Source organism: Ceratotherium simum, chromosome 2 (genome assembly GCF_057802395.1).
Source record: "Ceratotherium simum simum isolate JZ-2026a chromosome 2, ASM5780239v1, whole genome shotgun sequence".
Lineage (NCBI taxonomy): Eukaryota > Metazoa > Chordata > Mammalia > Perissodactyla > Rhinocerotidae > Ceratotherium > Ceratotherium simum.
The window spans coordinates 22,636,539-22,648,891 of record NC_141901.1 but is presented as its reverse complement, the minus strand read 5'-3'; the positions used below and the strand labels follow the sequence as shown (position 1 = coordinate 22,648,891).

Below are 12,353 nucleotides of genomic sequence, written 5' to 3'. Positions count from 1 at the left end.
CAGGTCCATGTAATCCTCACAATACCTCTGGGTGAGCTATAAATCCCATTTTATTTCTCTAGTTTTCTTTAGAAAATAGCTCTGGTGGCGTGAATTCTGCAATGAGTTCACTACAATGAAGAGAAAAGAAGACAGAGACCCAGTTCCCAGGGAGAGGAACCACATTTCTGAATCAATGACTAAAAATGCACTACTAAGAAACAATGTGAGGAGAGCCATGCTAACATGTCCTTTTCCTATGAGTAGCTTCCTGGTTTATTTGGTTTGGAGTTTTGTATTTTAACAGAGGAAATAAATGTATGCATGCACTCAAAAATATGCTATTTTCTTCAGTGGCAGACTGGTATGTGAATACATTACTGTCAAAGTAAGATCCCTTTTTTGATATCATGAAAAGATTCTAGTGAATAAAGGCCTTTAAAAATAGCTTCCGGTGTTTTTAACTTTTTTGTTCATTTATTTGTAGAGATGGTGGTATCCCCCACATTAGCTATTAATAGGTAAAGATTTTTTTGAGGGTTTTGTTTTTCCACTTTTGTAACCAACGGCACAGCTTTAATGCTATTTGTAAGGGTTACAGACGCAGTCTTGGCAATTACTAGGGATTAAATCCATGATCTTATCTCAAGTATTCTGAAGAGCTAATCATCCAGAAGCAAGAGTTTAAAATATCTTGCATTAAGTTGTAATAGGTTGCCCGTAATACCCAGTATTTCAGTTGTAAATTAAGAAACAGAGAGTTGGTATGCCTCCACGTAAAATACACAGGAATTGCACACAAGCATTAAAACTTTCATCGAAGCATGGAAAATACTTCAAAAGATGACTGTAAGCAGACTCTGAAACAGCACTTCATGCAATTCCATTCCAATGGCTTTGGAAAATAAACCACTGTACATCAGTTGGATAACTGTAAAAAAACAACTTGTGTGCAATCAACCTCTACTCTGGGTGGGTCTGGGATTTCTATAACTGACACATCTATAATTAACAACTGCACCATCTTCATGTTCCTGGCCAATCTCTTCATAAAAGTACAGGAAAAGAAATTGCAGAGTAACATAGACCCAAGAAGCAAATCTCATAGCCGAGAAAAATCACTCTTCTGAGGCTGCACAACTCACTCAGAATATACAAAAAAATGAAGACTTACCAGTTAAGACGGGAAATTATTTCACCTACAATCTCTATATCTAGCAAATAGACACTGGTGCCATTTTACCTGACAGAATTGACATTAAGCTAATAAGATTTCACATTATAGTCTTTACAAAGACAAAAAGAAATAGAAAATTCAAAGACCAGAAATATCCCCAGCAGTCTACTCTGCAATGGATTCTTAATCAGTGCTGATTATTTTAGTGCTCTGCAAACACAAACATATATGGCTATGGTTAAGCAGACTATAAAATACAAACAGCAAATTTCACTATTATCTGAGAGGGCCAGGGAATGAGGAGTTCCATTTAATCAAGTCCTCCCATAATCACACATACGTTACCAATTTCCAAAAGACTAGCATAAAATCAAACCATAGAAATATCCTTAATGTAAGTCAGCTTTTCTTTGATGATAGGAAATGCATATTAAGATTCTGTATCTTTATAAACTCTAGTCATTATGACAATAGCAAAATGTGGGACATTTCTACTGTAGCTGATAGCTTTGGATAAATCAGCTTTTAGTAAAGATGAAAATATGACTTTGCAAAAGAAAACAGGATAAATTAGAGGATAATCACTCACTCTGTGAAATGATTACGGTTTTTAGCCTCCTTTAAAAACCAGGGCTCTAAGTCTAGACTTCGGAGAGGCCCAAGAGTTATTGAACTCACCATTCTCAAGAATGCTGGATTTCCTAATAAAACAAGTTCTCTATCTGGAATAGGGTTTAGCCATGAAGAGTGTCTCGAGTACCTTTGTTAAACTATTTCTCCTTCCTCCATTTATTATTTTTTAATTAAAAGTAGAGTCAAGATTATTCCTAAAGTAAATAATTCTAGTACATTTTTACATTTCATTGGAATTGTTTATATTCCTTGTTACTATTAACATGGCCTCTTTGCCTTTCTTAGAACAGCACTGTCTAGTAGAAATACAATGTAAGCCACATATGAATTTTAAATTTTCTAGTAGCTACACTTAAAAAGTATAAAGAAGTGGGGGCCGGCCCAGTGGCGTAGCAATTAAGTGCGCACACTCCACTTTGGCAGCCCAGGGTTCGCAGGTTCGGATCCGGGCGCGTACCGACACACTGCTTATCAAGCCACACTGTGGAGGCCCCCCATATAAACTAGAGGAAGATGGGCACAGATGTTAGCCCAGGGCCAATCTTCCTCAGCAAAAAAGAGGAGGATTGGCATTGGATGTTAGCTCAGGGCTAATCTTCCTCACACAAACAAAAAAAAAGTACAAAGAAGTGAAATTAATTTTAGTAAATTTTATTTAAAACGATACATTCAAAATATTATGTTTTCAACATGTAACTAATATAAAATGATTAATGAAATATTTTAACTTTATTTCATAGTAGGTCTTCAAAATTTGATGTTTATTTTACACTAACTGCACATCTCAGTTCAGACTAGCTACACTTCAATTGCTCAATAACCACATGTGGCCAGTGGCTATCATATTGGACAGCATAATCTTAATAATGACTGTTCAAGGAATTGAAAGATTTTGGCACAAAGTAAGATCACTGTTTCTAATAATTAAAGCCATCTAAAAATGGAACAAGCAGACTTAGAAAGGGTGAGAGCGTGGTCTCTGGAAGCGCTGTAGCAGAGTCTAGATAGTCTGTGTGGTGTCTTGGAGAGGAGACTGCCATACTGAATGCTTCCTATGCGCCAGGCACTGTGATACTGTGGCAATTTTGCAAAAACTAACTCTTTTAATCCTCCCAACAACTCAGGGAGGTTGCTACTATTACCATCTCCATTTACAGATGAGAAAACCAAGGTACAGCACAGTTAAGTAACTACCCAAGATTACATAGCTAATAAGTGGCAGAACCAGGATTCAAACTCAGGCAGTTTGGTCCAAGCTCACATTTCTGGCCACTAAACTCTGCTTCTTCTCCATGTATTTATTTTTAAAATAGGAGAATTAGTCATAAGGCACATTGTTTGAACTATTTCTCTTTTAATCTAGGTCAGTGATTTCCAAACTCTTTTGGAGGGTAGAAAGGGCACAAGGAGATGAGGCTCTAGATATCCATCCCCTCCACAAACAGAACAGCTCCATTTTATACCTTGAAGTTCCACCTACGATTTCATTTGGGGAAAAGGAAAAGGATGAAATCCAATGCTCCAAATATGCTATATTATCAGAATTTTAATTTTCTGAGACTCCTATATCTCTTGAATCTCTTCCTTAACAGAGTTCTCAGCCAGAAACTCATACCTAATTTTTTTTTCCTGAACTTACAATTAAAAAAATTTTTTTCCTAAAGAGTTCATTTTCTTTCCTCTTGCCGGGATTACTGGTACGTCAACCTAACTAGCATCTCTGTTCCCCCTGTCACCCCAGTCCCCAGTCTTTCTGCTATTGGGTTCTTTTCCTAAAACACAAGGTGATCATGTCATGCTCCGCCTTGAAATCCTTTGATGGCTTTCCATCTCCCGGCAGTGTTTTATTCCCCAAACAATTCAAAGAGTATTTAATAGAAGGCTAAAATAACTGTGAAACACTGAATTCAACACCTTTTTTTTTTAAAACTATAGACCTTATGAGAGTTTTTCCCAAAGCATTTTGCCACAGCCCCTCTTCTCTCATTACACACCCCTGGGAATTAGAACTGTGCAGTCAGCCTACCTGGGTTTGAGCCAGCCCAGTGACTGCAGGCTGGTCACCCTGCACCGTGACCTCCCCATTTGTAAAATGAGGACAGCAAGAGTAGCTATCTTACAGACTTGTTATGAGAATTAAATTAGTTGACATATGGAAGGAGCTCAGCATAATATGTGGTACTTTAAAAGGTGGCGATCATTTTAATTATTTTTTGTGACATTTTAGAAACAACGTTCTAGAGGATCTAGTTAAAACTCCCTCGCCAGATACATCAAATCCCCCAAAAGCAGACTCCCGCCTGCCTTTCCATGCTCCTCCTTCCCCGCCATGACCCCTACACACACACAAACACATCAGCGCAAACTGAACTCTGCCCTTCCCTGAAAATTTCATGTTCTTTCCTGTTTCTGTACCGCAGCACGGGCTGTTCCCTTTGCTTTGTTTCTTGTTTGTCCTATTCTCTAAACTCTAGAGTTTCTGGGAGCAGGGACCCTATCATATTCAGCATTCCAGGGCTTGTGTTTACCGACCACATGAACCAGGCCTGGGCCCTCTGGATGCCATTTGAAATGGCAGCACATCAGTGCATTCAAAACCAGATTTGACCCACAAAAAGTCCCCATATAGATATGTGTCATTACATATTTGTCAAAACCTACACAGTGTACAACAGCAAGAGTGAACCCTAATGTAAACTATGGACTTTGGGTCATAATGATGTGTCAACGGTAGGTTCATGGATAACAAAAATTCCACTCTAGTGCGGGATGTTGATGTGGGGTGGGGGGTAGGGGTTATATGGGAACTCTCTGTACTTTCCACTCAATTTTGCCCTAAACCTAAAACTGCCCTAAAAAAAATAAAATCTATTTTTAAGTTATAAAATTAAGTGGCAAAACACAAATTATAATTAATGTAGATCAAAAATTAAATCAAAAATCTTTTTCTTCAGTCTACCATACATTTTTTTCTAATATAAAGCCATTATAAAGTGTGAGATACAACAAAACTTCAGAACACTTCTAATGGCACAGCCGAATATCCACCATAATCTTCTGGGTTTTCAAGCCTCCATAAGACTGAACATTTTGTTATATTTTAGATGGATTTTCACTTTTTTCTCTAAAGCACCATCAGGTCTATTTGGAAAATGACTCAAATACAAAGTCAAGAGAGTAGAGCAGACCCCGTGTTCACCCCTCCTACTTCTGCTTCTGGGTGGAGAAGGCATTCCTCCTGGAGGTGTGATTGTGCAAATGAAGAACAAGGTAGATAATTGCTCTATCTCATCCTTTGGTTCAAAAGTTGTTGCAGGATTGTTTCACAGAAGGCCATACCTTCCATGTCATCTGTCACAGAACAAAAGAATAAAATTTAAAAAGAAAGTGGGGCCGGCCCTGTGGCTTGGTGGTTAAGTGCGCGCGCTGCAATGCTGGTGGCCCGGGTTCGGATCCCGGGTGCGCATCGAGGCACCACTTCTCCCTCCATCCTGAGGCCGAGTCCCACATATAGCAACTAGAAGGATGTGCAGCTATGACATACAGCTATCTACTGGGGCTTTGGGGGGAAAAAATAAAATAAATAAAATCTTTAAAAAGAAAGTGAATTGCTCTAATGTGGCAATACCCATTTAGGGTATGTCAAAATGAAGCCAGCATTAAACGCAAACCCCGCCTCAGCATTAGAAGATCAGCCACCCTGCAACACACACTTGACAGTAGAATCTGGACGTCAACACTTTATCCTTTGCAACCACACAGTGGTGGGATAATCCGGGGTTGACCTTTGCCCTCTCACTGAGAAAAACAATAGTTTGCTGAGAGTAATTATTACCATACACATCCCCTGACACGCCTCACCTTGCACCTTCCACTCTTAGCTCTACCTGGTGATTCACAGAGAAGCCTTCTCAGCCCCTAAGAACGGGGTCTGCTCTTTCCCATCCTAGGATCTTCAAAAATCCACTTCCCCAGGCCCAGGATGACCTTCCCTTCTTTTGTATCTGCTGAACTCCTGCGTATCTTTCAAGTCCTCGTTCATAGGGCCCTGTTCATCTTTCATTGAGGCTTCCTCTCCCCATGCCAGGGCTGCGGTGTTCAGCAGGGCAGACTGTGCTCCAAGGAGAGCCACTGCCTGTCAGGCCTGCCCTGCATTGCATTTTAGCATGGACCACATTCAATCTGAACTGCTTATCTAACGCTGGATTCCCCCCCCTTCTGTGCATATCTTGAAAACATACATCTTGAAAATATCTTGAAATAGATAGATCATAGATCTTGAAAATATCTTGAAAACTGCATCTTATTTATCTTAGTTTCATCAAGTCCTAAAACAATGCCCGGTGCACTGCAGTTGCTCAAGATTTTCTTTAATGAAAAAGTGTTTTTAAGACTCTCAAACTGGAACAATTATAAACTATCAGACACAGCACTATGCATTTTCCATACTGTATCTCTTTTAATGTTTACAACAGCCCTATAAGGCAAGTAAGGCGACTATCATTATTCCCATTTTATAGGTGACAAAACTGATGCCCAGAGAAATGCAGTAACTTTTCCAAGGACACCTAACTAAGAAGTGACAGGACTATAATTTTCAAGTCTTCAAGTCCAAGACTCCAAAGACTGTGTTTGTACCTACTAACCAGATGCTATACTGCCTCCCAAGACATGCGAAGAATACTTAGTTACTTTAATTTGAGTTACTGGGAATACTCAAAAATAAAACCACTGTGTATCTTTTTAAATGATCTATAACTAAAATGTTTACAAGAATTTTGAACAGTCTCCTGCCCAACCCGTCACAGTATTAAGGTTTTTCCTTTATGCCCACCCACATGCATGTGTTTAAATATGTATACCCAAATGTGCTATTAATAAGCAAAAAAGAGCCAGCTATCCACCAGCAAAGTCAGAACATTTCACATATTTGTTCCTTTGTGTCAGCTACCAAGCTACATACATCTGTTGGGCAGGACAGTCTCCTACACAGGAAAATAAACTTCAAAAGAAGACCAGATCACTGAAAGCAAAGAATAAACACGAAGACCAGCAGGAGACAGAAGCATTCAGGTGAAACAGTCCCCCAGAGGATGAGTCGGCCTGTGCAGGACGCCAAGGGAAGAGGAAGAGTTTCTCTGACCCCAGTTCCTTTGTGCGCATGGAAAGAGAGTGGATGATGAGGGGCGAGGAAAGAAATCAAACACCATCACTTCCAACAGGCACCACTCCCTCTTCTCTATCACCTGAGGTATTGGACAACGCTGTCACTTGGTCCCTGTGAGACCACAGGGCCTAGGGCAACTACAGAGCTTTTCCCGATCCTCAGGAAGGCTTGAATCTCAGGGGGCTGGGCGTCATTTCGGCACTGGCAACCATTCAGCCGTACCACCTCACCCACTAGCCAATATGCTATGTGGCTCTCAAGACACAAACGCTTGTATGGGTTTCTTCCAAAAGTCTCCTTTCCTGAAAGTAAGACTAAAAAAGCATAAACTATTATAACTATAAAGCTTGTTATAAAGGATATTCTGCACTAAGAATCTCTACTAAAGAGTGGTCACAGGACTGTCTTAATGGTCAAGGCTGGGTTTGCTTACAGCCCGAAGAAGTCCCCCGGACAGTACAAAGAAAACAAGGGTCATGAGAACTCTTAAAAGGAACAAACCCCCATTTCACAAGCTCCCACAAAAAGCCTCACTGGTCACGCTTACTTTAAATACTTTTTCTCTTTGAAGGGAAAAATATAGAATAAAACAAAAAAATTGAAGCAGCTGCAGCCATCCCATATGTGGGAGTTTTCTCCTTGATATGCAGCCGGAATGCCAAAACACCAGCTTCCCACTCAATTGTTTTAAAGAGACACAACGACTTTGGCAAGGAGCGTCTCTCGTTTGAAACTCCCCCAAAACCTCCTCTTCAGCTGAAACCAAAGGGAAGCCGCCATCCTGTACAAGCTCTAGATGGTGTCCTTGCTTCTCACAACATCAGAGCAGGTCTCCTATCCACTGAAGGTTATAAGACCCAGCCCACGCTAAGAATAACAGGATTCTTCTAAACACAAGGATGAGGCTGAAAAGCATGGCAGGTGCCCACAGACAGGTGGCTGGTCCCGTTGGCCAGTTCTCACTCACACACCCACCATGCACACACTCTTACCTCCCGCAACTCCAGCCTCTGGGCCACAGCCTCCAGGCACTCCTGCCCTGTGCTTTCCACCGACAGTGTGCATTCGATGACATTGCTGTCCAACAGGCGGATCCGGGTGACAAAGCAGTTCTTGCTCAGCACGTTGTAGCGCCGCGTCCGGCGGAGCTTCAGGCCGAAAGGCATGGCTATATGGCCTTTGGACGCTGCCCTATCCTGGCGCCCACGCCCCGGAGCTGGCCTTAGCAGTTTCGTGACCGGGTGATGACACTACTACCCGTGCTCCTCCAGATACGGAAAAAGGTGTCCATGCCCGGCGTGGCGCTCTGGAGGATCACTGCAAACAGAAAAGCAGCAGCAAGGTCATGAGCTGGAAGGGAAGCTATGGAGGGTATGGCACAGACTCCACACACACAAACACACCACCCCCGACAGATGAACATCCAGACTGGAGAACCAGCCAGCTCTGTGACTCCCAAGCATCTTGGTGGAGCCCATGCACTTTACTTCATCTGACAAGGCTGATATGATAAAGTCCACTGGACAGCTGAGGAGCTGAGGTTCAGAGAGACTAAAAGAACTCATCCAAGGATTCAAAGAGTAAACAGTAAAGCCAGAATTCAAATCAATGTCTATGCAACCACAATTCACGTGCTTTTTCCACTGCACAATCCCATCTGCTCAAGAAAACAGTAGGAGTGGAATTTGAACAGCTTTTTTTTTAAACTTCTAAATATATTAATTGTCTCATTTCAACCTCATTAACACTATAGTGCAGATTTTATGATTCCTATTTTACAGATGAAAAAAGTGGGGTTCGATGATTTAAGTGACTCACTGATCCTGAACTCAAAATCTTATCTTGTTCCTCCCCACTCTTGGCAACACTGCCTCTTTACTTTCATTAACATTATTTGCTTTTATTTTTATTTTACTTTAATATTTATATTATTATTTGCTTTATTTTCTTATTTACTTTATTTACTTAGAATGGATGACAGAAAATGGAGGGAATACACATTTAATACAGTCAGCAACTTTCTCCTTTAAAAAAAATTTAAATATATAAATTCTTCAATGCACTTAAAATCACAACTGTCTGTACTTCTTTTTCAGCAAATAATTAGACAAATATGAGGAACCACCCTACCATCATTTGGTTCCTTTACAAAACACTTGATGCAAAAGCCCTGTCAACCAAGTTACAGATAATTTAACTTACTAATAACAAGATTTACTAACACCCTGATGTCCCACCAAATGCCAGCGATGACATTATTGCCATGGAGAGCACAAGAATAAAATAACAACAAAAGGGGCTTTACCATTCCACCCTGAGCCAGCAATGCTCTCACTGGGAGGCTCGTTAAACATATCTTCCAAAGAAGCCAGAAATGCCCAGACAGCTCCTCTGTTCGACTTTCTGTCCTCCATTAACTACAAAGGACCATCTCTTGCTCATATGATTGTTCTGTTAACTTGATTCCCTAAGTCAGGCGGATTCAGCCAGTCTTCACGCCCCTCATCCACAGAATTAACCCTGAGCCCCCAACACTTGGATGGACAAATATGAATAACTACTTGTAGGAATTCTTGAGTCAATAAATAAAATAGTTTGCATATTTAGAAACCAGTCCCTGCCAGTAACCCAGGCCTCATGGAGGTTGTCAGGGCACAGCCCACAACACAGCAAAACACACTCCCCAGACTCCTTCGGCCACTCTTTGATGTCTGCCCCCGGCACATTCCTTAGCATGACAGGTATATGTTTTATGATGGCTTAAAATACACAGGCTAGAAACTTTGGCTTGGTAGAATATATTAACATTTCTAAATCACTTTATGTTGGCAGAGTATCATGTTTACCTCCAAGGTAGACCAACCTGATCATCTCTTGATATCTGCAAAAAAAAATATGGAGGGCCCCCCAAAAAAGGAAAAAAAAAAAAAAAAAAGATTCAGAATTCAAATAGAGTCCTTAAGAGTTCACTACTCACACATTCCCTCAACTTGTTGAAGCACAGGGCAGAAAACACCAAGATTCACTTCCTGTATTAGCCAGGGACCCTCCAACAGAGATAAATATTTGCTCTGTGGGCAAAAGCCACATTCCTAATCCTGGGCCAGACACTCTACATTTGGGTGTGTCTCACCTTAAACACATACGAAAGAATGTGGCTGGCCTGGTGCACATTCATCCCAGCCACTATTAAAAACAATCCCTGCTACCTATTCTATGGGACGCCATCCATAACGCAGTTAGTGAAATAAACAGTAAACTGCACAACAACATGTAGAGATGATCACAGTTTTTATAATAAATAAACAAAAACACACCAAATGGGAAAAAATGTATAAGTTCATCAAAACGATTAACTGTTATCTCGGCTACACAGTGGTGATATGAAATAGAACAATTTAGAAATACATAAAATACAAAGTGAGAGTTCCAACATTTTACAACTGCTTTATATTATTTTTGTAAATAAGGATTAGTTCACATTATATTAGCTACTGAAAATGGTCTATTGGGAGCAACATCTGACAATCTGGCAATATTATCTCCTAGAAAAGATCTGACTACTTTAAGTTTTTAAAAAACTTTTTAAATCTTCTCTTTGCAAGCAACTTGCCAGGTAAGGTATCAACAAAAAAGTGATAAGAAAACTGGTCTGGTTGTGAGTCGATGTCATGAAACAAAAATGAAAGAGGGGGGATCGGAGGGGGGCCCCTCTAGAGTAAAAGAGATTTAGGAGTGATAAAAACAAAATGCAACGTGTGAACCTTAATCAAATCCAGGTTTGAAAAAAAATAGCTATAAAAGACACGAGACAACTGGGGAAATTTGAAATAGAGACTAGATATTAGATAATATTGTATATTATTGTTAATGCTCTTCCTTTTATGTTTTGTTTTTTTTGCTGAGGAAGACTGGCCCTGAGCTAATATCTGTTGCCAATCTTCCTCTTTTTGCTGAGCAAGAGTTGCCCTGAGCTAACACCTGTTGCCAACCTTACAACCTATTTTGTAAGTGAGCTGCCGCCACAGCACGGCCACCGACAGATGAGTGGTGTAGGTCTGCGCCCAGGAACTGAACCCAGGCCGCCGAAGCAGACCACACTGAACTTAACCACTAGGAAACTGGGGCTGGCCCCAATGTTCTTCCATTTTTGCTAATAGAATTGTGGTTATGTAGGAGAATGGCTTGAGGAGATGCCCATGGATATATTTAGGGGCAAAAAATGCCAAGATGCCTATAACTTACTGACGAATGGCTAAAAAACAACACATAAGCGCATACACAAATTCAGAATTGAAACAAATATGACAAAACGTTACCAGTTGCTGAATCCAGGTGGTGGGTGTACAGATATTCACTGCACTATTCTTTTAGCTTTTCTCTATATCTAAAAGTCTTCATAATCAAAAGGTGAAAAAAAAAAGGCAACCCTCGACGCAGGTACTCAACAGGCTCGCATCTTACCTACTCTTTATGGCTCGGTTTCAATGCTGCTGTGTCTCTCAATGGACTTCGTGGATCCTTCCCATCAGTCATTTTCTCTTTGTCTGAACTCCCACAGCCATTTGTGCTTATTTTAATACATTAATCTAACTTATGTTAAAAGTATTAACACAGTTTGACTCTAAACTTCTCCAGAGCTATAAACGTTTTCCCCATCTTTAACATACACATCGTTTACCGAAACTAAAAGTTGACAGCATTTACACCCAGAACTTGTGTGATCATAGAGCTGTGCTTCTGGAAGGAACTTCCAGACAGTCATTTAAGACATACCTTACCTTTAGGAAGAGCTATACCTAAATTATCGCAGGTAAACAATCTGTTTGACACTAACCTGTAACAATGGGGCTAGAGAAGATGATCTCTTAGTCCCTTTCAGTTTCAACATCTTAATAGTTGATGAATTACCCACCATGTTTAAGCTCTCAAAGAATCCATCGCATATGTCACTAATCCGCCTTTCAACTACCCACACAGGCATACAGTTCTACCTTAAACATAACGCAGCTTCCTGCTGTATTTTAAGCCCAGTTCCTCTGCTTTGTCCTTGATTCCTTGATAGACAGAGAGCGAGGACTAAGATATCCCACCACATAGCAGTCTAGACGTGAAGGCTACTCGAAGCAAGCCCTCTCTTTAAAATAGTCTGGCTCCTGGCACCTTTCTGACTTTCCCCACGTGGTTGTCTCCCGCCTCGTCATGTTTACATTATCTCATGAACATTACAAAACCTAGAACTAAATGCCATATTCCCATAGCAACGTCACATGTTAATGACACTTTTGATTTTCCTGAAGAAACCAGCTTTTCAAAAAAGATCAAATTAGGGAGTCATCATTCTGTTTACTATAAAGTTTCATTTTTAAATGGAAAGCTCCTTTAAAAATAAAAAGT

The 12,353-nt window shown here is 40.4% G+C and overlaps 1 protein-coding gene across 2 annotated transcripts in view; it reads right to left on the bottom strand.

Annotated features, from left to right (window-relative positions):
- The window catches only part of PTPN14 (protein tyrosine phosphatase non-receptor type 14), a 176,354-nt gene that overhangs the window by 103,183 nt on the left and 60,818 nt on the right, over window positions 1-12,353 (bottom strand). For both annotated transcript variants that reach the window (XM_087439116.1, XM_004424908.3), the window contains exon 2: window positions 7,949-8,273. In XM_087439116.1, coding sequence (XP_087295242.1) covers window positions 7,949-8,122 — 174 coding nt within the window. In that variant the 5' untranslated portion in view covers window positions 8,123-8,273. The remainder of the gene's footprint in view (window positions 1-7,948; window positions 8,274-12,353) is intronic.